This window comes from Nyctibius grandis, chromosome 8 (genome assembly GCF_013368605.1).
Source record: "Nyctibius grandis isolate bNycGra1 chromosome 8, bNycGra1.pri, whole genome shotgun sequence".
In the NCBI taxonomy this organism is placed as follows: Eukaryota; Metazoa; Chordata; class Aves; order Nyctibiiformes; family Nyctibiidae; genus Nyctibius; species Nyctibius grandis.
The window spans coordinates 21,163,240-21,190,008 of record NC_090665.1 but is presented as its reverse complement, the minus strand read 5'-3'; the positions used below and the strand labels follow the sequence as shown (position 1 = coordinate 21,190,008).

General features: G+C 37.8%; 1 protein-coding gene across 1 annotated transcript in view; it reads left to right on the top strand.

The window, feature by feature from the left end:
- PXYLP1 (2-phosphoxylose phosphatase 1) overlaps positions 1-26,017 on the top strand; it is a 57,250-nt gene extending 31,233 nt beyond the window's left edge. The window contains exons 3-6 of the mRNA XM_068406725.1: positions 10,945-11,106; positions 12,025-12,151; positions 22,283-22,422; positions 23,730-26,017. Of these exons, the coding sequence (XP_068262826.1) occupies positions 10,945-11,106; positions 12,025-12,151; positions 22,283-22,422; positions 23,730-24,661 (1,361 nt within the window). The 3' untranslated portion in view covers positions 24,662-26,017. The remainder of the gene's footprint in view (positions 1-10,944; positions 11,107-12,024; positions 12,152-22,282; positions 22,423-23,729) is intronic.
- Positions 26,018-26,769: the final 752 nt, after the last annotated feature.

Sequence of the window (26,769 nt, the reverse complement as noted above, 5' to 3'; positions counted from 1 at the left end):
AGCTTGATTAGTTCATTTGCCAGTTGCTGAGTTCTGTAGACAGAATCAGGACAGAGCTTTAAAATTTTTCTGTAGTGCTCATGAACCTTGTTAGATAAGTAACAATGGCTAGATCTACTGTATTGACAAAAATCATGCTTTCAGACCGTAAAAAACTATTTAATCTTTATATGCTTAAGCCTTGTTTGGTAGCCTTCAGACCACTGATTTGGTGTAGTCAAAGTCATCTTGCAGCCTGATGAGACATGGCAGCTATGCAGATACATCGATAGGAATGGCTTCATTTATAGCATCGTGGTGCAGTTCGTGTAACACTTCTCATTGTGAATCCTAACGAGGCTGTGGTAGGCCAGGGACCAACAGAACTGCTTCATTGTAAGCAGTGGTGGGACTTTTTTTTACGTCTTGTCACTAAATAACCGGGGGCACGAGCAATATCTGACTTGAGTAGTGTGTTTATAGAGCAGGAAACCTGTCTCCTTGTCTAGATGTCTAGTAGGGACCTCCCTCGTACCCTGCAAATTGACTGGAGAGCCAAGCAGTGAGGTAATTACTGAGAAGTTGGTATGGAAGAGCTTTATTATGCATAATATTTATTTTAAAGAAAGGAGTGCATTTAATTAATGGAAATATGAATCTTTTCCATGTTGAACAATGTAAGGTTTCAGTGTAGTAGGAATATAGAATAAAATGTAGAGAGTAATTCTTCACTTTGGGAGAAGTGGAAAATGAGTCTTCTCTAGAACTTGAAAAGGCCCGGACTTGCCTTCAGCATTGCTGTGTTACTGCTGTCGAGCTGAAAATCCTGGAAGCTATTTAAGCAGTGCCATATGCCCTTCTGAATTGTCAATTCAAAAAGAACTAGGGGGGGGAACCCCTAAAACTATAAAGCTCTTTTCAGAGCCACATCTGGACTCAATAAATGCAAGCACCCATTGTATAATTTAACGTGTCTGATTAAATTCGGTCTCAAAAACATAACACTCCAAGGCCTGCCATGTTGTGCTTTGGTGCAAAAAAGATTTTTCTTAACATATTTATTTTCCTTGTGTAAGTCGGATTGGGACCCTGTAAAAAAATCAGCAAAGCGTGCAGCTAAATACGGAACTTGTCCTCAGAGATTCTGGCGTGAGTTGTTTAAAGCTGGTAGAGCTACAGTGCAGTGGTGGTCATGTGTAGTTGTACTATTTATTTTTGAACATGAATACACAGACAAGGCAATCTGGCCTTTCCCTGCCTTGAGTCTGATAAGGACTAAGGCCCTGGGTCAATGCCTGCGAGCTATGGCTCCGTGGGCACAAGGCTACTTTTGGCAATTACCCCAAGATGAGAAAATGCTTTAAAGAAGTTCCCAACTTGTGATCTAGAAAATAGGCAGACAAATAGACTGTAACCCACTCCTGGAAAAGGGGTAAGGGATTTGGCTATTTCTGACCAAGTCTGTGAAAAACAGCTGAGAAAAGCAGACAGTTTACAGCAGTTCTCAATTGTCCATATGGAGATTTGCATCTCCAGTGGAAAACTTTAGAGATCTGAAAACCAAGAAGGCTGAAAACTCAGCTAGTGTTAGACTGAAGAATAAGCTTTTGGTTGCATTTCATGCAGTAAAATGATGTCAATATTGATTAGTAAAATTAAGATGCACTTACAAGTTGCAGTTACAATCATATTATGATTATTCCGGGGAGAAGGAAGGGATTGTGTTCTGAAAGCTCATACTGGGGCGTATCCATAGACCTCCACTTTGTTCAACTGAAATTTAGCTTATCTTGTATTTGAGCTTTTGCATGAGAGGAGACCACTGTGAAGTCTTCACTTTTTTTGTCCTTATAGCCTACTATAAACAAGGTTTTCTCAAAAACACTCACATTAGAAAAACAAACAAACAAAACACTTCAGAGCTCACACTCCTTCCCTCTCAATCAGATCTGATTTCCACCAAAGTAGCTAAGTCTGCAACCTCCTAGCCCTCCTGAGTATGCATTTTCTGTAAACCTGTGATATACTGTATGCTTCTGAAAACTTATTTTTCCTACACTTTAAACAGAGAAACAGCATTTTTATTTACTTAGTTAAATAATTAAAAGTTGCTCAGACTTCTAGGGGGAAAATTGCCCTGTAATATAGAGAAGTTATTGCAAAGAAATTAATCAAAGCTTAAGGAACTGGAAAAAAACAATGGAAAATAGAAAACTTCAGGTAGCAGTTCTTTAAATGTCTTATTTCCAGTAGATATGTCCATCTTAGCCTTGGACAGGTGATTTTCCTCAGGTGATAAAGAATATTAGAGAAGATGTAGCAGGCAAACCAAAAAGAGTGTTTGTTTTATTTTCACTGTGAACTGAATGATAGTGAGTTGCTATAGCTGTTGGTCTTGTTAGTTGCATTGTCTGCTGCAGTTTTCCTCTAGTGATGTCTTTGACAGACTTTGAAAGATAGCTGAAATGCTTTTAAGTATTTATTGGCAGCACATGTGGCTTGGGCTGATGTTTCTAGCAGTCAACTTGATAATGGTAACTTAATGCTGAAATTGAGTAGTGAAAAAACAGTATCTGTTTATCCTAAATCTTAACTCAGTTTTCCCATAAGTATTCCTCCAGTTGGAGGAGAGTCATTCCTCACGTTACCTGCCCTGCTCCCTTCCCCACCATGTCTGGGGTTGCAGGCGGACTGTGGCTAAGTTCTCCAGGCGGAGGGAGGGCAGCGAGGGAGCTGGTGCTTCAGGCTCTGCGATTACTGGGCCTGCAAGAACAAAGGAAAAGGGAAATCCACCTCTTGTCTTTATTAAATCACAAGAAATAATTTGGAAAGGAAATGGGACTGTATCTTCTGTGTGGTCACTTTGAAACAGATGTAGTTTGAGGAACACAAGGAAATACAAACATAGCACTACAGAACAGAATTTTAGAAGCAGTGCCTTTCTAATATTGACCCAGATAATGCAGAAATTCACTCTACAAGGATCAGTGCATCAAAATAGAAAAAAAAAAAAAAACTTTGTGAATTTAATCAATTTCTCTTGGCTGGTTAATGTTTATATGTAAGAATTCAAAATATGATGTTCTGTTCCACATGTCTGCTCCAGCATTCCTCATTGTCTTCAAAAGTAATTGATATTTTTGCTGTAGGAAGGGAGATGTCTATGTTTACCTGATAGAATCAATAGAACTATTCTAGTGGGCTTTAACTTCTGGTGTCAAAATATTCTGTAATAAAGGCTATTGCAGAAATCTGTGGTTCCGCAGTATGAAGTGTGTGTATTCAAGGCTGCCATAGCATGAGAAGCACTGGCTTGAAAAGAATGTTTATTCAGTGATATCTGCTACTTGGTTACTATGCTTCTAAATACTTCTCATGAATGTTTTTCAAAGTCTGTCTTAGAACTCGAAACACAGGGTGCTGGCAGTAGGACTGTCCTGTAAGTCAATGGACTCCCTGAAAATTCTCTAAATTACTATGATGTCTCTTACAAAAGGAAGAACAGCAGCAGCAATCCAGAAATGGAATGTGTGTCAAATGAGTATATGTGTCTGGGCATGTCTCGGCCCGTCACTCGCCACTAGTGCTGAGCGTTTGCAAAGTCTTGGAAACTCAGAGGAAGGGATCTGTGAACAGAGGTTCACTGTTTTGCTCTCGTTTGACTGCTCAGTGGATACCATGGGGCTGGAAATTCGTGCCCGCTTCTGTAATGAGGCTGATGAATGTGTACTTTGGTTCATCCATTTTCAGACCTTTGGTTTGAGAGTATTTGTAAGTGTATCAAGGGAAGTGCTTACCTCTGCTGCCCAGCTGCAGTCTGAAGGCTGTACCTATGCGACCTTGAAACACATACTATTGCTAGGTTGAAGTGTTGTGGAGAAATTACACTCCAAGGATCCTTCTTTAGCTCTCTGGGATTTCTCAAGGCAGAGCTTTTCGTTGTTGCTATTCTAGGTTAAATTTAGGTGTGTCCCCCTCAGCCCCACACTGTTCTTCTTTCTGTTACCCACCTTCCCCATAGCTCCCTTCACTCTTTTTCCACTTTGGAGTGGTGCTCAGAGAAGTTACCAGCCCTGTGGGCAGAAGGCCTTGAAGCTTGGAGCCTGCTCTACAGTAGAAAGGGCAGCAGTTGCATAGGGAGCTGTCTGCAGAGAACACACCTGTGCTTCAGGGGCCCCCTGCCCCGCTTGCTCCTGAACAGGCAGAAGGCACAGCAGAAGTGGGGAAAATGGAAGGGCAAATGCTAGGGGCGGCAGGGATGTGGTGAGAGAAGTAGGTTCGGATGTGGATGGTAAGGGATGGGGACTGCAGAGATACTGAGGGCTATCACTTCTTCATTAGTTCAGATGATTTTATAGAAACATAACGTTTGTCATCAGGTTCTGTAGGGCATGTGGTTTGATTTTAAAATAAAGATTACTGAAGGGTTTTTGTTTAATTAAACTGCACATTCTTAATAAATTAAAAGACTGAAAATTTAAGATGAACTTACATAAAAATTTAGCAATTCCATTTATATTTTGTATAAATATAAAATCTGAAGCTTAGAAGCTTATGTTCACAGGCTTAGAAAGCCTTTTTAAAGATTGTTATGGTTGTTTTTCTTAATAGTACTTAATAGTTTGACCAGTGTGTGGCTAATAAGCCTTTTTTGTTTGTGTGATTACTCAGCATTCAAATACAGCACATTAGTGCTTGTGGCGTTGTGCATTATGGATGAAGGCCCTTGCTGTTAATACAGATCTTACCTTTGAGACTTGCAAAGCCTTTATTTATCTGTACAAAAGAATAAAATGAGAAAGGTGGATTGTGTGTCACACAGGCGTATTTGAACTTCATTGATGTCCAAATATGCATTTGTAATCCCAAGCAGAGCTCTAAAAGTGACCCTAGGGATGTGCTCCTCAAGGATGAAGCTGGGGGTGGCAGGGTGTGGGAGCTCCTGCAGCATGTGCCCAGGCTGCCTCCCTTCCAAACTGGCAGCGTCTACATTCGGTGTTGCACTACGTGCTCTTCAGCCCACATGCACATTATCTACTTTTTCTAGATTGTTTTTCTCGCTGCACACCTCTCCACCTTTTCCCCCCATCTCATTTGTTTTGAAGAGTTTGTTTTGAAGAGTTTGTTCACTCTTCTCAGTGGCACCCAGTGACAGGACGAGGGGCAACAGGCACAAACAGAAACATGGGAAGTTCTGTCTCAATGTGAGGTAGATCACTGGAACAGGCTGCCCAGAGAGGTTGTGAAGCCTCCTTCTCTGGAGATATTCAAAACCCACCTGGACGCGACCCTGTGCAACGTGCTCTAGGGGAACCTGCCTTGGCAGGGGGTTGGACTAGATGATCTCCAGAGGTCCCTTCCAACCCCAACCAGTCTGTGATTCTGTGAAGCATTCCTGTCTCTTTCTGGTTGTTCTTTCCTATACTTCTCCTTTTCTAGCTTCCATTTTTTTCAGAGAGAGAGCAACTAGAAGAGAAGTCTGCATTCATCATCAAGAGTTTCAGAAGCCCAAGTGTTCTCCTCTGTGCTTGGTAGCCTTCTTAGTGCCTTGCTAGGAGCAGAAAGTGGAGTGTGGGGGAAAAAAAAGGTGAAGAGGGATAAATAACTTCTTGTGCTCTCTGACATACGTGTTTGCTTTTCTGTAGCTATTAGCATAAGGTTACCTAGAGTGGGGTGGGTTTTTTTTTTTTGCTTTTCTGCTGTGTGGCTTCATTTCCATGTGACTGTTTTAAACTATGTTTGCATGGGGCTGAAAGAACCTTCTGTTCTATAAAAGATGAAAACTTCGGGTCTCTGTTCAGTCAGAAAATTGAGACCAACATGGCTACTTGTGCTGCTGCTTCTCAGACTGGTTGGAGCTACAAGGGAAAACAGAAATGGAAAATGGTTTTGTTGCCTGTCTTTCTGGTTTTAGGTAAATGTTAGGGTTTTTTTTTAATGGATAAATGTTTTTCTTCTTGGTAAACCGTGGTGATACCTTTTGTTTTTCGGGCTGAAACTACGTCTGCAGGAGGGAGAGAAACTGGTAATGGAGTGATTTAGCGTTTAATTTGGTGTTTCTTCTACATGAGCTGCACTTTGCTTTGTGTTTGTTTTTCTGCTGTACTGAATTCTGTCAAATTCATGTCAGTTTTGTAGCCCTAATTCATATCAGCCTGGCTCCCTGCTTGGGCTTCTGAGTACAATAGCTGATTTGATAAACTTGACATTCTTCTGGAGGGGATTAGTTGCTATGTAGTAATTGTTACAATCATTATACTCAAAGCACTTCTGAATGATTGTCCCTCTCACTTAGAAACTGCTTGTCTAATATTTGTCTTTTTTGGTATATTTTGTGGCATTCAGGAACTGGAGGAGTATGGAAGACAAATTAACTTCTTGCTCTTTAAATAGGTCATATTTAATGTACACTGAGAATAAAACCGTATGCCATAATTTCAGACACCATCGGTTTTGTTCATGAAGACATTTCTTAGTCAAACTGTTAACTTCTTTTTCAAATTTTGTCTTCAGGTTCTGTAGGGCAACTGGCTTGATTCAAAATAAAAATTATTGGAGGTTTTTTGTTTAATTAAACTTAGTATCAGAGTTTGCATTTTATTTCCTCTTGATTTTGTTCACTTAACCAAAATCATATCTCAGTTTGGAGCTGCAAAAATTCTTGGAGTGATTCTGCAGCAGTATTCAGCTATTCTGCTGTGTGACCAGTGCCCCTCGGTCTCTCACAGGACAGCATTTGCTGTTTCACTGTTCTATCAGGTCTTTCTTTTGTCTGATACCAGCCAGTATGTTTAGTTTTACTTTGTGTTTCAAACAATTTTAACTTCGTGGGACACCGAGCAGAGTTGCATTGAGATCTCTCTCATTTTATTGTTTCTGTAAGCCTTCTACTTTTTTTCCTAGGTAGAACTTTTTCAAAGTTAATGTTACAAAGTAGTTTCTATGTAGCTTCTTTAGCTTTAAAAATAAGTTTATGAATATTGGGAAATACAATATGTTTTCTTTTCCTTTTTGTTGTCAAACTATCTCTATAATAATATGTACGTATTCTTTATAGTTTCAGTGTTGGCAAAGTTTCCAGTTAGATCACCAAATATGTTTCAGATATGTTTTGTTAACTGCCCTGGCTGTCGGAAATGCACATCAAAATCATCTGTTTCATTTCTGTCTTACAGTGTTGAATTCCTGTCATAGTAAAACATGAGCTTTGAAAGGCACAGCAGTGTAAAGATCTTGTTCAAAAACTCCCTTAATCAAAGATTTAAGTATGACACATGGGCAGACTGCAGTTTTGGGCAAGTGCCTGTTACTGTGAACTGCTAGAACAAGTCATATAAAGTAGTGCTAAGCTATAAAAAGTCGTGTGAAAACTACATACTAGAACTCTGATCTTATAATGATTTACAGCTGAAAGAGCAGGATAGAGTTTGGTAAAAAGATGAATTTCAACTCCATATGAGGGACTTCCCACCCCTTTTCTTTTTTTTCTTTCCTCTTCTGAGCTGTGTCAGTCCAATACTACTGTAGGTTTACATGGACCAGAAACCCCACTTGGGAGACAGAGGTGGGATTGACGCTGCAGAGGAGGACTTCTAGTAAGGAAATAACTTGGAAACAGAGAGACAGTCTGCTCTTTAAAGAGCTTTAAATAACTGCTCTGTGTGCCATAAGGCATACCAAAATGGAGTAACAAATTCAGCCTTCAGTGCAGTAGGGAGCTGGAGAGGATGAGGCGTGCAAAGAAGGACTGGGCAGTTAGGAAGAAGGATAAATGAAGATGGCAAGGGAGCACGAAGCCCAAGTACTTGAAATGAAAAGGGAGGGAGAAAGGAGAAAACATCATAAATATGTGAGGCACTAACAATGTCCAGGGAATGGCAGAAGATGAGAAAACAATTGAGAGACAACTGAGACACTAGCTGTCGGTATGGACAATACCTCTGTCGTTGGTTGGACCAGGCAGAAGTAGGAAGAGGGGCTGTGTCACTTGGGGTTCTCATCCCAAAACACTGAAACTGCAGGATTGTTACAGCTCGTGAGGAGCTTTAACAAGAGGAGAGGAGGACCAGCCTTGCTGGGTGGGCTCTTCAGGGTCACTGTGCTGATGAGGCTGAGCAAACAGAAGGCAGCTTTCCAACTGGAATTAATCTCTCCTTGGTCTTGTTTCCCCCGCCCCTTCTGAAATACTTGCTATTTTTATGTGTACACATTCAGTGGAAATTTCCAGTAGACTGCCTAGACTGGTGCCCAGATCATATGATTTTTTTATTTTTCTGTTTAACGTAGTTAAAGAGAGTACCCAGGTATTTGCATAGTTTGATTGGTTTTGTTGTTATTTTTTCCCCCCAATATGTGTTATTTCACGTGTGCTAAAAGTAAATACTACTTGTTCTGACAGTGCTTAGTTAAGTGACCAGAGTTTTTTAACCTTCTTGATAATTTTCTTTGTCAAACCTACAAACAGTTTGCATCATTTCAGTCAAATCATAGAAAGGTTTGTGTTGAAAGGGACCTTTTAAAGATAATCTAGTCCAATTCCCCTGCCATGGGCAGGGACATTTTTCACTAGGTCAGGTTACTCAAATATGTTCAGAAATCCAGACAATGTGGTTATGCTCCAGGTGGGTTCAAAGTTAGAAGCTCCTTTAGCCCAGTCCCTATCTGAGATACTTGGACGTGGGCAGGGTGGTAGTGGTTTAGTGCAGAAATGCTGTGTCCCTTCTTCCCTGGTATAAGCCAAGCTTGTTCACTGTACACTAAGGGCAATATTTACCAGCTGTTACTAAGTAATTAATAAACGTAGTTAGCAGTGGCATTTAGAATAGGATAGTTTTTAATAAACATTTTTTTTAATTAATGACATGAACTATTGTTATTCCTAATCTCTGAGTCCGTTTCTAGTCCATAAAATAGTCTTTATGTTGCACCCATAACTGCTGCGTTGACTTCAAACATGGAATCTGATAATCCTGTAGGTGTTATTTTTAATATTCAATTTTATTTTTAATATTTTAAACAGAGTAGATTCTTTAAGATTTAGTGCTTTTCCTTATTCTTCAATTTGTCTGGCAGTCTTAAAGTATTTATTCAACTAGTTTGATTAGAAATGCGAATTGCTATCTGCAAACAAAACATTTGGCCCTGTGAATCACAGGCATTTGGCCTTAATAAGATAATGTATGCATCTGTTGACCGCTGTAGTTAATAGTCTCAGTGCAAAAATGTCAACTGTTGAGTTTTATGTAGTTAAAAGTGCCTTAGATAAAAAATTAGGTTCCTTATTTTGTTTTTAAATCTCCCAACCAAATTTTAGCACCAGAGTTTGTAGCTGTTGCTATTGAGGTATGGTTTCCCCTGTCTTCCAAAGCACCCATGGGTCAAAGCTGAATTGAGTTATGTTACCTCCATGAGCACTTAAGCCAACTCTATATGTTTTTGTGTGACATTAAGTGAGCAGTAACAATGTTGTGGGTTGCTCTAGAGAAAATTGTTAACAGAAAGCTGAGAGTTGTTGCTCCTAACCTTTTCAGGCTAGGAAGCTTGACCAATATAACGTAACTGCTGTAATTTCCCCGTTTATACTCTTTAGGCAACTACTGTCTTGTAATGCTGTTTATTTGCAGAGTCCAGCAACTGTTGTAACACATTCTTAGGTTTGGGAATTATTTCCTGCAAGCCCCCTTCAAGCCAGACTTACCAACCTCTGATAGATATTGCAAAGGCTTTGTGTTACTGCTGGAGTTTCTTGGTCAGCGGTTTGTAATGTATCACAATAATATGAGTCTTAGCGTGGAAGGAGCTAAAAAATGAATCTGATAAATAAATGCTGGAATGGCAGCTGAGCTCTGCAGTTTCAGTGGCCAAAGTGAAAATTGCAGTTTAATGTTCTCGCCAAGCACAGTCCTGTGGGCAGTCGTATGCAAAATCTGGAACAGCTTAAGGAAAAGTTAAAGTCACTGCACTTTGCGGGTATTAGCCATGTCAACAGCACTAGCTGGGGTATGGAAAATGCTTGAATTCTGGTTTGGGCAGGCAAAGAGAAACCACATAAAAATATTCAAAGCGTAGTGTATTGTAGTGTAAGAATGAAGAGTCTGTCTTACATTAACGGCTACGTGCTCTTAAAATCTTTGTGTGTTTCACTTCAGTTTGCTGTCTTCGTTGGTTTTCTTTGTCCACACAACTCTCTGTTGAGGAACAAATTCGCCTCTAAAATTAGGATGGGAGTCAAGATGCAACTGAGGAACTGACACAGAAGAATTAGTAAAATTCTGTTTCAAAATGTGTTCTCTTTTTTTTTTTTTCTTTTTTTCCTCTGACCACAGAAGACTAATAGGGGTAAAGATACAAACACTTTTCCTCCTCCTTTTCACCTCTAAATCTGCCCCTGTTCAAATACCAGAAAATACTAATAGAAAAAAATGTGTGCATGTTGTTATTACAAGTGTAGTCTTGTAAGGCTCATAAATTAACTAGTGCTTTCACATCCAGATCAGGTTAGTCAAGCAGGACCTGCCTTTCATAAACCCATGCCGACTGGGCTCGATCGTCTGGTTGTCCTGTACGTGCCGTGTGATGGCACTCAAGATGATCTGCTCCATAACCTTCCCTGGCACGGAGGTCAGACTGACAGGCCTGTCGTCCCCTGGATCCTCCTTCTGGCCCTTCTTGTAGATGGGTGTCACATTTGCTAACCTCCAGTCAAGTAGGACCTCCCCAGACTGCATTTCTGCAGTCTTAGCCAAGCATTGACCTTGCTAAAGAGCTCTCTGGGCTTGCCTTCTTGACTATGTAAATAATGAAAAATTCACAACAATGATCTAAACTGTAGAGTGGTGTCCTTTCATGGAAACCATATCTTTGTGCATAATTACTTTTTTTTTTTTTAAAAAAAAAAAAAAGTCATAGTCCTATATATCCTTAAACTCTCCTAAAGGTATATGCTGTATGTTTTATGTCTTTCAGTGCATTTAATCCCAGTAAACCCCATCAGGGAAGATGGTTTAAATCCTAAAAGCCGAAAGAGAATAATGCCTGATTTGCTGACTGAGCCTCCTGCAATAGATCCTGTTTATGAAGCTCATGTTTACTGCAATATTCCCACTGTTGCTGAACGCAGCATGGAAGGTAAGCTTTGCGAATGGAAATGACAGTTTCGTTGCTTACTTCTGCGTGCTGTCATTGGAAACGATAACTTTGTGCAGTCAGTTCTTTGGTGCTTGGAGAAGGTACAGCAAATGCCAGCTGGTTGCCAAGTTATGTTAAATCATTCAAAATACGCTGTTCTTTCCTTCCCTTTGTATCCTCTCTGTTGTCTTGATTTGTGGAAGTGGTTCTGATTCTAGTCAATTACCAACTGGAGGCCTAAAATTGAATGGGGTGGAAGTGATATAGATATTTAATATTTGAATTATAATGCTTATTACAAGTGAGCTGCGTTGCAAATTATATTATTAACATCTGAAAAACAGCTGACTTGGAATTCTGGAAAAAAACCCAACCAGAATTAATTAATTTTGGAACTCCAAACCATTAGACATAGTGAGCTAGAAGATGCATTTGTATTCTTCACCCTATAGCGTCTGCAGCAGCAAGTTAGTCTGAATGAATTCCCTCATTAGCATATCCCACTAATGTGTATAAAATAAATCACAAACTAGTATATCAAAAAGCTGCAAATTAGGCATGCTGCAAAATCCGTCGTTCTGATACGGATTTGGAAGAGAGGTATCATAGGAGTAGGGTAGCCTTCTCGTGGTGGCGGGGATCAGTGCTTCAGTAACACCTTGTACGGTTTTTGGACTTTATATGTACGATCGAGAATGTGCTAAGCACCTGAGTCTTGTATAAGTTGTCTTGCAATTTAAAGTGAAATCTTTCTTGGGACAGCAAGTTATCATTTCTTACAGGGGTTTTCTTTTATTGCAACATGAAAGCTATCAAGCCGATTATACCTGCTTTTTTTTTTTCTTAACAAAAAAGTGCAGAGCGGAAAGCTTTAGGTAACGTTCACTTGACTTATTACTTCCCCTCCCTTTGCTTTAGGTCATGCACCTCATTATTTTAAGCTAGTGTCAGTTCAAGTGTTGATTCGACATGGCGATAGGTATCCACTATATGCCATTCCCAAGACAAAGAGACCTGACATTGACTGTATGTTGCTGCCTAGCAGGTAAGATTCTTGGCTTTTATCATTACAAAGTGTGTGTTTCACTTGATAATTATTTTGTTCCTCATCAGGAAACAATTTCTGCAGCTTGAAGTACTTTGTGACTTCTGATGTTTGTGTATTGTGGTGGATTAAAAAAAAAAGCTCTGTATGAGTGGTGTACAATATTTCCTTTGAAACAGGAACTATTACTTACTACCAGTTCACACCAGAAGAAATTACTGGTATTTCTGTAAAAAGCAAAAGCTATTTAATTTAATATTTCCATTACTGTTCCTCTCAGATAAGCTTCTACACATTTTGAAAATTTAAGTGCAGTGTTTGAGAATGTCTCTTCCATTTCAGCTAAGCATGCTTCCTTTTGTGTGAAAACAAAAAGGTCTCAGTTGGTCACTGAGATAGGAAAATTGATATTTGTGTTTTATATTATTATTTTTCCTTTTATTTTTCAGAAATACAGTTTATCAGAATTTCCTTAAATAAAAGTACTTTGATACAAATAGTTTAAAGAAAAAAAAAGGGTTTTACATTTAACTATTAAAGTACAAGTTAAAAAGAAAGTACAGTTTGCTACTTGAAAACTGTTTTCCTGTAGTTACCACTCGCTATTTAAAACTGTCACACATAAGTTTTTTATGTCTGAATGCAATTAAGACATCATTTACATTTCTGTTTCAGTATAGTGTGCTTCTGTCTAACATCATGTCTTTGTAGCTGGCTAATGCTTGTCTTCACACCTAAACCAGTTTGAACTGTAGATACAGTCTGAATTGCTTCTCTTCCTTGTGAAAGAACCTTTCTTTCTTGTTTCAACTTTACTCATTGATAAAGATGAAGTCTGGTGTAGAAATAAACAGTGATGTAAATCACCAACCTTTGTCCTAGCTTGCTTGATTACATGTGTTTTTTCTCCTTTTAAGCAGGATCTGTGGTAATTATTTTTTTTTCAACAGAGGACTTTCTAGTGAACCTACTGAATATTTACAGTTAAAAAAATATTAAGGAAAAACTATCATCAGCTGTGTCAGCAAAACCTCTAGGCAAATCTACAGCTTTATGCTGCTGCCCTCTCAGCAGTGTCAGGTGTGGAGATTTCAGTGACTGGGGGCTGCATCTGCTTTGTGTACCTGCCTATATTACCCAGGAAAAGAGTCATAGTATGTCTTCTGATCTACTGGTATACAAGGCAGTTGTAGATGTACCATAAATACCTTCTTCCAGAATAGCATGGAATCTCCTCTGTCTTAGAAGAGATGATGTTCTCACTTTTCTGGTGTAGAATTATTCAGAAGTGGCTTTACTCTGTCATGCTGAAAGTGTTAACGGCACACTGGGAGTGCTTTTCTGACTTAGATACATCAAACGCATGTTTCTTGTTTGGATAGATTTATGGGCTGTGTTCCTTAATTTTAGTAGTTTCCTGTCAGCAGTAGCATTTATGATTTTATCTTTTATATCTGAAATACTCTGTCCTTTCAGCTTTTCTTCAGTGGGCTTTTAACAAAATATTCTCTCTGCAGGAGCAAATGGATTATGGAACACGTTTAGGTTTGTGATTACCTTGTCTATGGCAGTTCCATTTAAAAAAAGGAATCTATTTTCATATCTCGTCCTGCATCGGTTTCTGGCTCGAGTATATTAAAAACCAAATGCAGTAGTAGTAGTGCACAGTAGGAATGTTGCTAAAAGATGCTGAAGTGATATGAAAGAATACCTGAAACTAATTAAGTATAGCTTCATCTCGTACTTGTAAAGGTGATGGGAAGCTTGATTAAAGAGGCTTGCTAAGTAGATACATATGGTAATGGACACAAAAGCTGGCAGAAAATGATCAGCAAATTGGATCTTTCTCTAAAGAAAGTGGAAATATGTTGCTTTTCTTTTCAGATATCTGGCTGCATAAAAAAAAAATTGCCCTTGTTATTAGTATAAGTCCTGAAATTTGTAAGGCTTGCAATGCTGTCTTCAGCTGTAGTCAGTGTTGTAATGCTATTCTGGCATGAGATATTGAAAAGTAACCGTTATTGCTGAATCAAGCTACTGTTAGGGTGGCTGGGGTAACCCTACGAAAATTTGAAAGCATCGTTTTAGCCCATCTATGTGTCTACCTGTTCGTAGGAAACAAACTTAGGAGCTCCTAAGTTATATTCAGGCTACTTTATCTATCTGCCTACATTTTGTATGAAGATCTAAACAGAGGAAAATTTACAATTTTCTTCCTCTAAACAGAGGAAAAATACAATATTCCACACTTTTGACTACAATATATACAAGTATACATGCAAAAGTGTATGTATACATTTTTTAGAGTAAAATGGAAGAAATCTAGACATGAGGAATCTACTTTTTATAGCTGACATGGCACTGGAATGTAGAAGATTCAAATAGCTTCTAATTTTGCTGTTTTTCGAGTTGCATATGTGTACTTAACATCTTTCTTAGCTGCTTGGTACAAGTATCAAAATTGGAAATTGAGCAAAACAATATCCTCCATTTTTGAAAGGAGACAACTCTTTTGGAATGCCTGCCTATGAACACAAACCAAAATACCTGATTTTCTGAGTATACTGAACAAGTTTTATAGGTGACAGTTGTCTGGGACCTTTTACATAGTGCAATTTTGGTTTTTTTGTAATCTTTCCTCTGCTGTCATGTTGGCTGCTTCTTTTCTTTATTCATAATTAAACTTCCACCGCAACGCTTGTTGTGTCAAGAAGTGGCATTCCGTGGTCTTATCTAACATCCTCCAAGAGAAGTTTGAGTTCTTTGAGACGTGCCCGACCCCAACAGTGTTCTGTGGCCGCTGCAAGCAGACTGGTTTTCTGCAATCAGATACGCAGCCCTGAGACTGCAGACAGGACACAAACTCTAGATATCTCTGCCATTGAGTTGAGTGGGCACTTAATTTCTCCAACTAGATGAAAAATGAATCATTTGCTAATAGCTATGATAACATTTTTAATGACGTGCCTTTAAGGGGTGAGATTATTTTCAGCATGAAATACTAAGTAAAGAAATATGATCCAGATGCCTTTTGGAGTTCTTAAAGGCTCTGATCTTGCTCAATATCTGTCACGTTACAATGTATGTGAGAGGAGAACTTTATTGCAAAGATGTTAACTGCAAGTGACAACGTTGGATGAGTAGCTGTATTTCTCAGTATTACAGTGCCACACGAGACCTTCATTTTGTATTTGTCAGAGAAGCTTTTATAGCTCTTTCCACTTCAGTTTCAGGCAAGGAATGCAACATGAAGGCCCTGGAGTCAGGAAGACTGTCCGTGAAGGGCAAGCAAGTAGTGCAGCTTTTGACACTGCCAACAGAATGACCAAGTTAAGCAGTTAAGAGGGCATAGTGTCAGGATGTGAGGAGGCCAGCAGTGTAAATACCCTTGGCTGTTACTGATCTATGAAGTGTTAGAACATCACTGTGTAGATGATACATTCACTCCTGTTCACAGCCACTAAAAATGAGTGGGGAACCAAAAAAACAGTCTCCTTGAGAACAAAGTCCATGTAAAATAGAATCTCCTGGCCGCCTTTGAAAGGGCAGCAGAAAGAATAAAGTAGTTGGCTCTGTACCGTTCTGTCCAGATGTGTTAAAGCTGACCTTTCTGAATAAAGCTAGGATTGTTACTGTTTCTGCTGTTGTTTTGAATGGAACTTTTATTACTTTAACATCAGGAAGCTATTTGCTGTGTTTGGCTGTCAGGCTTTTATTCCTTTGTGATGTAAATTTGGTGCTTGATTGTGAATGTATTTATATTGAGAGTATTACAAGGTATGTAATTGCTACCTTTGAACTGAAGGTTTCTTGATGCTGTATAATTAAGTCGAGATGTCTGCAAGTCTGGCTTGTTTAAGATTTCTGGACTTTAGTTTCAGATAAGTATGCTGGTCATATTCAGTCTGTTCTTTATTTGACTTGCCATTCAGTTGATGGAATTCATTAATTAAGGAGATTATACTACAGCCCCATGGACTTCTAATGGGTATGCAAAAATAGCCTTGAGGTCACGCTTCAATTTTTTGAATTATGGATTGTGACATGTAAGTGTGGAATGAATATAAGCAAATGGATTAAATGCTTTGGAGATTTCTTCAATCTAAAACTTCAATTAATATTATTATTATTATTTTCATTGTTCTGGATGCAAATTTCCAAAGGGAACTGCATAATACATACTTTTTTCCTCAAGAAAATTAATTGAATGATGTTATGAAAATCCTTTCACTGTAGTGTTTGCTTATCAAGGGGAATAAATTAATCTCCTACTTTTTTCCCTTTGTATCTTACATTTTTAGTGTCAAAAGTAAAAAAAATGCATTGTTTCATCACTGAGTTTGTATATGGGATAGAGAAGAAATGCTTTTTGGAAGATGCTAAAATGATTTCAGAAGACTGCTATAATTTAATAGCATGCTGGGTTAATTGGCAAATGCTTTAATGCATTTTGAGAGATGTTGATGTTAATCACAAGGAGCTTAGTAATAAATATTTGAATTTTAGGTTCAATATGCATGTCTTGAAACTGCCAGAAATATGAGAGAGAAAAATGTGTGAGAGGCAAGTATTATACTGTGAGCTAAAGGAGGTGTGGATTTGACTTGGAGCAGGGTTAAAGCATTATCTGAACCAGAGTTAGGTGAAGAAAGGTCTCCTGAGGCCCCTTCCGACTTCGGTAAAGACTCAGAAGAGCAGTGAAGTAGACTGGATCACTATAGAGGTTGTTATAAGAATGTAATATCTGTAAGACCTTTATGAATAAATAAGCCCCAACAGTGCTAATGCTGTCCTAAGGATCTCTTTTGTAGACTATGATAATGTATTGTTTGTTTTAGTGTCTCTTTCCAGTCATTTGCCTTCTAAAAAGGAAACAGTATTGTCCTTTGTAAACTTTTTCTGTTTACTTGAACTTTGCAGAAAACACATGTTATTTTTGCTTGAAGTTATAAATTCATTTTTTGCATTTCAGTAAAGAGAAAAAGGACTAGCTTTTGGTACAGTTAGCAGACAGAATCTGGTATGATATGATTACAAAAAGGTACTGTTTGTTTGTCAGAAGCTTGACGTGTGCCTGGAGTGGTCACGTTTACTCACCAAGTGACACACTGAGGGTTCTACAGCTCCTTGTGAGAAGTTTGGTCCTCCTGGCTTTTGCAGATTGTGCGTTTACTAACAAAAGTGACATTTGCATGGATAAATGCTGTTTGGGAAGGAAAAAAAAATCAATATCTCATTTGTATCAATGTCCACCTCCACAAGCTTTCCCGAGGCATATAGATCTCCTGCAGAACTCTAAAGTATAGTGCTGTGAGAGGACAGCACTGTGCAGTAACAGCGGTAAGATGAATAAAGAGTTCACCCCTCCTTAATTCTGTGAAGCAGCCGTACTCTGCTGTTAGTTTTCTACTTGATTAACTCTTCAGTTTTAGCTTTTAAATAAATGAAACTTAGTAATTGATCTCAATAATTAAAGTATTTCTATTGCGGTTTCTCTTTTAATCATAACCTTGACCAACATATTTTTTTTTCACTAGCATCTTATATGGTGGTGAAGGTACATTATTCATGCCACTCTTGAATTTTTATGAACATGTAAATTATTAAATAAACTGTAGTTGCATGTAGTCTTGTTCAAGGTAATGTATTTCCACTTCTGTTTCTTAAATATTGTACTTCATCTTAATTAGATTAACTTTGCAATTTTTATAGATGTGTAGTCTCAAATTTGTAGGTGGTTCAAAAGAGTATTCAGTTTAATGAGTAGGAGGACAGATTGAACGCTGTGGTTTGTTGACCACCAGCTTTGTTGAAGAAACAAGGTTTACACTGCACTTCATTTTACAGTATGCATAGTAGAAATAAGGCAATAGTTCAGTGGTCCAGTAGCTTTGATAGGAAGGAATGTTAAAGGAATCTCATCCTGTTCCTATCAAGGAATTAATTGCGATCAAAAGTAGTCCTAAAATTACTAAACATAAGGATTGAGAGGTGGGGATTTTTTGCCAAAATTGACCTTGTTGGGTCTGATTTGCAGCTTAGGTCTAAAAGAGGAACAAAACTCTGCTCTAGGTCTGATTTCTATTTAATTTAATTCTTTAATAAAAACAGGTTTTGCTCACAAGGATCACTAGAGAAGAAAATGCTTCACAAGTAGACAATATAAATCAATAGAAATATTTTCCTGAGTGGCCCTGAGACACGTTGCCCTGAGAAGCAAGGATTATTTTCTTCTTGCTCTGTGAATTAACTATCAAGTCTAGCCAATAGTCTTCATGCTGTGATTCTTTATTATATATTTGTGCATATATAATAGATGCAATAAATGTATTTTCATGCATGTTTCTGACACAGTATTTTGTGCCATTACAGCTAAGCCATCCAAAATGTATCAGCAGATTTTCTGAGGTGTCATGTGCTTACGCTCACTTTGGTGCTATATTTCTCACTTTGCTGTGCTAATTCAGAACAGCCAGCAAGTTAGTGTTTGCTTCTCATAAAAAAAGTAAAATACCTCTACATTTTTGTATCTAAACTCCTCAAGGAAAAGGGAAATTTTTATTGAAGGATGTCAGCTCAGTTGCTGGCAGAAATACACATATAGTTGAAATAGTTGCACAGTATGATTTCCTTCCATGTACACTGGTTACAGAGCAATAGAGAGATGACATTTCGGTATTAAAGCTTTTTAAGACCTTTACAAATAAGATATTTAAATGTTGCATGAGGATTTACATGTTGGTCCATTTTAATACTAGTGCATGAGAACAATACTATTACATCTGGCATCTATTATCCCAGTGTTTGGTTTGTAAATAACAAAAAGACAAGCTGAATTCATTATTTGAGGGAAAAGAAGCATCCTCAGTTTTGTTACAGATAAAATTTATTTTATTTTACAAAAATAATGAAAAGGCAAAATAACAGGCATTAAAAATGGGAAATAAATGTTCAAAATTAGGAAAAAGTATGGCTGTTACTAGTGGTGTTAGGTGAAAAGCCATTCCATGTTCTGACAAAATTTCAAATATTTATTGTATGAATACATTTTCCAAATGTGGTAGCTTACTGTCGTAATGTCCAGCAAATTCCAGAAGGATATCTCTTCAGCCTATTTTTATTTTCTGGTTACTTTTATGGAAATAAAATTTTCAAGATATTTCAGTCTTTTCAGCTATACAACTGAGTAATTTTCTTTGCTTCCTGCTCAAACAATCCCAGCAGTCTTCGCTGTGTTGCCTAGATACTCCATCTCCTGCGGCATCTGTAAATTGGCCAATTCAACAGGAGGATTCAGATTCTAAATAAAAGAGAAACTTGGGGCGGGGAGGGGGAATCATTTGTTAGCTAGTGGCCTGAGTGGTGCTGTAAATTTTGCTGTTGAGAAAAATAAGTTTTTATTTGCTCAGTTGTAGGGGGTTAATCAGGAGGATTGCTGGTATGGTCAGAATTTGGTTACGTACATGAGGATTACATCAAGGATAGAAGTATATTGTAGCCTGAGATGCCTGTCCCCTTCAGGCAGAATGGCTCTTATTTCTATTGTTTGATTTTTATTTTTTTTCATCCCCTGGAATATATTTAACAAGTAGTAAGCTTTGAATCTATATTCAGAAATATGCCTAACAGTCACATTTCAGAATTCACTTCTGCAAGCTTGTCCTTAACCTTGTGCTCACTTTAAAAATAATGTAATCCAAAGTTAAGTAACTTGCATCTACATATGTATATGAAAAGCTATATTAATAAATTGGACTATAACGACCAATTATCATACATTTCATTATTTTATCTTGGGTGTTAGTTTACCTTGCCTGCCGTTTTTTAGATAAATCTTTTTGCAAAGCACTAATAAATTATTTTCTTTCTTCTTTCCTTTCTTCCTTCCCACAAGTGACTACTGACGGTGTTATCAGTACAGGTTGGATTCCATTAGAATTCAGGCTTTTGTAAGCAAAGCAGCAAGAGAAGCAGAATGGATAATGCAGGATGGATTATAATGGATCTTTTAGTTTTCTTGTACATGTATTTGCAGAACTTGCTAATTAAGTAAACAGGATTTAAGGAAAATTATGATTGACAGTTTATTCATGTTTAGAGTTTTTTAAAGTGTGAAGTTTAGAAAATTGGTAGTTCAGCCTGCTACGTCTGTAATAAGCTTAAAAAGCTATTTGCTGATGGGTTTAATTTTTTCAAGTTAATTCTTCCATTTTTAGATTGCACTGCTGGGCTGTGAAAATGGTGAAATGTACAAAAAGTTCTGCTTGAAATTCACAACTGGAGCTGGATTAAGCTTTCTAATGTATGCTTAGTACATCAGGAAGCCTCCACTGCTTTAGAAAGGAACAAAGCCTTTTTTATGTACCTATGCTTCTCAAATATTAATCTTCATTTGTGTTGTTATAATATACAGAAGCAGCTGTGGATTTAGAATGTCATAAATTGGCTAGTTTTCCTTTCAATTTGAATTAAAAAAATGAAAAATTATTTTGATATTTTTCTCTCATTATGCTTTTCGTCTCATTTTGCATTTTTTCTTACTGGCAGTTGTACCATAATTTATCATAACATCTTCCTCTCAAGGTTTGTTTTGTTTTGTTTTTTTTTTCTGAAGGTTATTATTATTACTGGACAATTCAAGTTTTATAAAATGATATTACAATGAGCTGTCTTTCTATTAAGAGCAGCACTGATTCCTATGAGACCTCCTGTACATGCATGCTGTGAGCACAGCTCTGCAAGAGGTGCTTTCTCATCTAAGAGTTTCTCAGTTGTCTCTTCTATGTAAGCATGAACGTCTTTGTCCTAGCAAGCTTTGGTTCCAGACACGTCTTCGTGCTTTAGTAGTGTTATTGCTCCCTCTCGTGGTTTCTGCAACTCTGGAAGTTTTTCTTAGATCTAAGGTTTTTGTGTCAAAACAGTTTATCATTCTAGCAAAGTGAAAGTATGAAGAATAAACACAAAACTCAGACTTCTGTAAAAGTTCTCTGACCAAATTTATCTTCTTTTTGTTATATCTTTTTGTGAGCAACGTAAAAAAAAATATTTACCGTATTCAGGGTGAAAGCCCTATTAAAATGAGAACCATCTGGGGCAGAGCTGGGTTGCCAAACAGTTTCTGATTTAGTTCTGCACAAAAGTAGAGAGGTGACTGTGGGACATTTGTTGAACACTGACATTTAATGAACATTTAACAACAAAATCTCTGCTTATGTAATGTATTTCTGTTGTAGAAGTGGGATCATAGATTTTTTTTTTTTTTTTAAAGGTTTGAATCCCTTCCGATTACATTGTTTGTGGACTTTTTTGTATATGTAGTTTTCAGCACAGCAATACCACAGTGAACTGAGTCTACAGTGTGTTTGAAATTTGCAGAACAGTTTAGGAGATCTAAGCATTCTTCACTGACCTGAATTCTGTTTCAGTGAGTTAACCTAGACTTTTTTGTGTGTGTATCTCTTTTCCAGTTGTATTCATTACTTGCATTTGTGGGTGGAAGTGTCCAGCAGTGTTGGACTCTTTCTTCCTGGGTAATAGTAGAATACCCAAAACAATGGCTTCTGATTTTAATGGGGCCACCGGATACTCCTTTCCGGGTACCACTTAATTGAGGCTACATGTGCTATTTGATTTGAAGCCTGAAGTAATTAGAAAGAAAGGCTGAGATTGTCATCAGCATTGCACATTACAAAACTTGAGAATTCCTTCAAGATCATCTACTTAAAATACTGGTTATTTGAACCCCTTTAGATTGTTAAAGTGCCATGGTACTTCAGAAACTGGAGAGAGTATTTTTTTGGTAAGGCTTTATTTTTGTTTTTTTTAAATTCACAACAGTATTAGTGACTGCATTCAAAAAGCAAAAAAAAATATTTCCAAATTACTTACTGAAAGGTATCATAATTTTAACATGACAAGACATCTGTTTCCCTATATCTCTTTGGTAGTTAGTAAGTAGTTAGATTTCTTTTGCATACTTGCAAAAGTCCTGAGTAAGAGCAGATGTTGTCTTAGTGGGAAGTAACATCACACCATGAAATTTCTGAGCTGAAATACTTGGGATACTTGACTTTCTTGAGCTGTTTTCCCATATGCTTTTGGAAATTCTCACATTTTGGTTTACCTCTCTAGGAAACCTTCTCATCCTCAGCTTGAAGCTTTCATTAAACATATGTCCAAAGGCTCTGCAGCCCAAATGGATGGTTCCCTAAGCAGCCTGCCTCGTTACCCTAGTCATTCTTTGTGCGAAATGGGAGAGCTTACACAGACAGGTAAGTTTCCATAGTAGCTTTATCTTTTCTGCTCTGTTAAACACAGTTGGCATGAAAAGGGATCTTCTGTTTTTCTTTGTATTGAAATAAATGCTTTTTTTGTGGGAAGCTTATAATGTTGGTCATAGCCTAGGTTATGCTGGGATATGAATAAAGTATTAAGACGCTCTACTGTAAAAGTGGTAACAGTTCTAGAAACCATGCTTGCCAGTTCTGTTACAGATTGATCACGCTTGGCATCTCTTTTAACTTCGTGTAGCAAGGCAGAGCACCTTTCCTTGATGTTGCTCCACACCACAAAATTGCTCTGTCACCCTTGTGAAAAATGGCATTGCTCAAACCCTCCTGCGGAAGATGTGGTACTCTATTACTGATTGGTTTGTAATTCAGAGTGGCCCTGGAACTGAAGAACAATCACTTGGTTGCCAGTTTTTACCTCTGATGTAACTACTGTGTCCTGTGCAAGAGAGTCAGATGTAACAGACACATTTGATGCTTGTGTTATGGAAATAGAAAAACTTTATACATCTGGTCCTTCCCCCCCCACCTCCTCCAAGCTTTGTAATGAAGTTCCAAGAGCATACTTTCTGGCATATTTATTTATGTATATTTTCACAACAGAAAAATGAAGCTTATTTTCTTACTCCATCTATCAGTTCTGCTGAGCTAGTTACTGGGACAAAAGGTGGAAATATCAGCAATTAAATTCCAAACAACTTTAGGCAGACCATTACTGTAAGAATTATCAAGCAGTTTGAGTACTTCATGAAGGAAGATGGAGAAGGAAGTTTGGTGCGAATGCCACACCTCACCACTCTGTTTTGTGTTTACACACTAGTTTACATTCTGTGTATTTGTTTCCTGACTGCTGGTAGGTTTTACTGGCTGCCATAAATTTGCAGGGAGCACAGCATTCACTGCCTGTCTGAAAACCTGGCTCATGTACAGTCTGGATCCTTCTTCGTAACCATCTTACTTTTATAGTCTCATGTTAGACTCATTCAGTCTGTGCCTCTAGTCCAAAGAACAAATATTAAGCCACTAAGGTTTTAAACAAATTTTATGTAACCAGCTTTTTCTGTGTCTCAGTTTAGCTCCTAGAATCTGAGATACTGAAGAATAGCAGATATCTCATATTTCATGCAGCTTTCCTAGTAGTCATGTGTAGGCGAGGTTCAGTTTTGAAGTTCATAACCTTTTAACTAATTGTTCATTTATCAGTAAGACTGGTAGCTGTATTTTTTTTTTCTCCAAAACGAAGAAGATTCTAATCATGTGTTGTAATTTCTTTTAAAATTCTCTTTCAGGGGTTGTACAACACTTGCGAAATGGACAACTATTACGAGAAATTTATATAAACAAACATAAACTGCTTCTGAGTGACTGGACAACAAAACAGCTCTACTTGGAGACAACAGGAAAAAGTCGAACCCTGCAGAGCGCGTTGGCGCTGCTCTATACTTTATTGCCAGATTTTGACTGGAAGAAAATTAACATGAGGCATCAGTGGAGCACCATTTTTTGCTCTGGAAGCTGCGACTGTCCTATGCGAAACCACTACCTAGAAGAGGAACAGCGCAGACAGTACAGTTTACGGGTGAAAAACAATGATTTGGAGAAAATATACGTGGATATGGCGAAGATTGTAGGCATTCCCACCAGGCAGTTGAGAGCTTCTAACCCAATAGATTCTCTCTTGTGCTATTTTTGCCACAACGTCAGTTTTCCGTGTACCAAAACTGGCTGCATTGATATGGAACACTTCAAAGTAATCAAAAGACATCAGTTGGAGGATGAGAGAGAAAGACAGGAAAAGAAACTTTATTTCCTGTATGCACTATTGGCTACTCATCCTCTCCTCAACCAGACGGTTAATCGGCTGCAGCGTATTGCAGAAGGCAAGAAAGAAGAAGTATTTGTTCTTTACTCTGCACATGATGTCACGTTGTCACCTGTTCTTAGTGCCTTGGGCATTACAGAGGCCAGATTTCCTAGATTTGCTGCCAGATTAGTTTTTGAGCTGTGGCAGGATGGGAAGAGACCCAAAGAACACTTTATCCGCATCCTGTATAATGGTGCAGATGTCACATTCCAGACCTCGTTTTGCAAGGATTATTATAAACGTTCCAGCAAGCCAATGTGCCCACTAGAGAAATTTGTCAGCTTTGTCAAGAGGGATATGTTCTTAGTTTTTAACAGCACTAGTTATTATGATGCATGTCGTAGAAGACCACTGTAGGGAATGAAAGTGAAAAGGAATCAATTTAACTTGCATATCAGTGAAAGTCTGTATTCTGGTTGAGGCACAGTTCAGTTTTGTTATTTCTTGTACTTTTATGTGTAAGTACAAAAGGATATCGGTTGAAACATTCTTCAAATAGTTTTATTTTCATTCAGACTGCAGATGGTCTCCAATAGAAGAACAAATACTGAGGGAGAGTTATGTATATGTATACTCGCATATGCTGTGTTAACTGTAATGAAATGATAAATCACATGGGCTACTGTAACCTGGACGTTGCTTGATAAAGAGTGGGAGAGCATAGACTTTGTTTCTCTGTATTCCAGAGCAATACTTGGATACCATAAGTTTAAAAACAAAACCATTCTTCTTTTTCACCACCAACTTATAGTCATTTTAAGCAGTTTGTATCAAGGTCTTTATGAATTCCAGGCATCTGCATTAAACAATTTGTAAGAAATTCTTGAAGCTCCATACTCAAAAAGAAGCCTTTTAGTGTTTAGGGGCAGGTCTTTAAAGCAAAGCACGTGTCTATCTGTGCATACTTACCTGAGCCATGTACAAATGAGCATGTGCCTTTCTGACCTCACAGACCTATAAATACTTGGCTATTGTTGCCCGTGCCAGAGAAAGGTGTACTGGAAAATGGATACAAAACTCTATTCTTTGATTGCACTTTCAGCACTTTGAATAGTTCAAACAGCCTAGAAATATGTAAAGGTCTTGTGACATTAAAATAGATAGCAAACACTAACATTACCACTAAACCTGAGTGGGAAATCAGGATTAGAAATCAGTTTTATGGTGAAGTGTTGGGCTCTTTCCCATTGTGAACGTGTTCAAGCTGCTGTGCTGTGGAACAAATCAGTGTTTTAGGAATTTGATATAGTGACTGCTTGAGACAGCTTGACTAAACACTAAGGAAATTTTGTAGTTGAGTTAGTATTTTTATTGACTAGGAAGCTCTTATTTTGTAAGATCAGACTTGTACATATTGTACTGTGTATATTTATAACACAGTAGATCTTTCTTACTTGTTTAGTTTGTAAAGACTTGTGAAGCTGACTTTTAGACATTTTTTCCCCTTGATCAGGATGTTTAGATTTAAGAAGAAACTGTCTTTTATGGGTAACTTGAACAATGAGTAGATAGGAAAACTTGTACTTCAAACTGCTTTCATCTCTTTATGAGTAATAAATTGAGAACCAATTTCTAATAGAACTCATAGGAATTTTATAATGGTGGAGGTTTTTTACACCTCTAGAAATAATTTAGTCTGTGACTTGTGATTCAGTGGTGCTAGTTTATCAAAGAAGACATAACTCAGCACATAAGTTCTCTGACTATTGGCATTCCACTCTTTCTGTTTTCAATGCTGCATTTGAACATGTTTCTTTAAATAAAATTTTGGAGACTCTTTGTATACTTCTGTGTTACGTTTATTCTGTCTTCCTTGGCTGTTTGCGGTAACAAGTGTGTATTGTTAAGCTACTTGTTGCATTAGTAACTTCTGCACTTAGTATGTTCTGGTTCCCAGACTGAGAAGGAGCAGGTTAACATTTCATGAATACTGAAATAGAAATCATGATAGAAAATTTGGGGCTTTTGTACCACATTAGAATGTGTAACTTCTGGAAATGTTTTCTTTCTGTCCAAGAGACTATCTCTGTTAGTCATCATACTTGTTTGTGTGCAAACAGGAAGAGAGAATCTGAAAGTTGAGCTCGTTTTGTATGAACTATGTGAACTGGGCCATTTGTCCAACCATATAAGTACCAATACTTGCAGGAGCTGTTGAGCTATCTGCAAAAGGCAGCTATAGCTCTTCAGAGTGTTATCTGTTGGTGTTATCTGTGGGAGCTTTGATGCTGTTTGGTGACTGTTTGCAGAAACAATGCTGAAGTGCAGAGAACATTACCATAGGCATATCATTGGTGTTTCAAGTGTATTATTTAAACACTTTGAACCCTTAACAGTTGCTGCAAATGCCAGTCTTGGTGTCTTCAAAAGCCTGTCCTAGGAATAGCAGCTAACCTTGCGTATTCTTCTGAAGATGACCACAGAAGTGTTTTGTTGTGATTTCCTTGTGCAGAAAGATCCCCTTT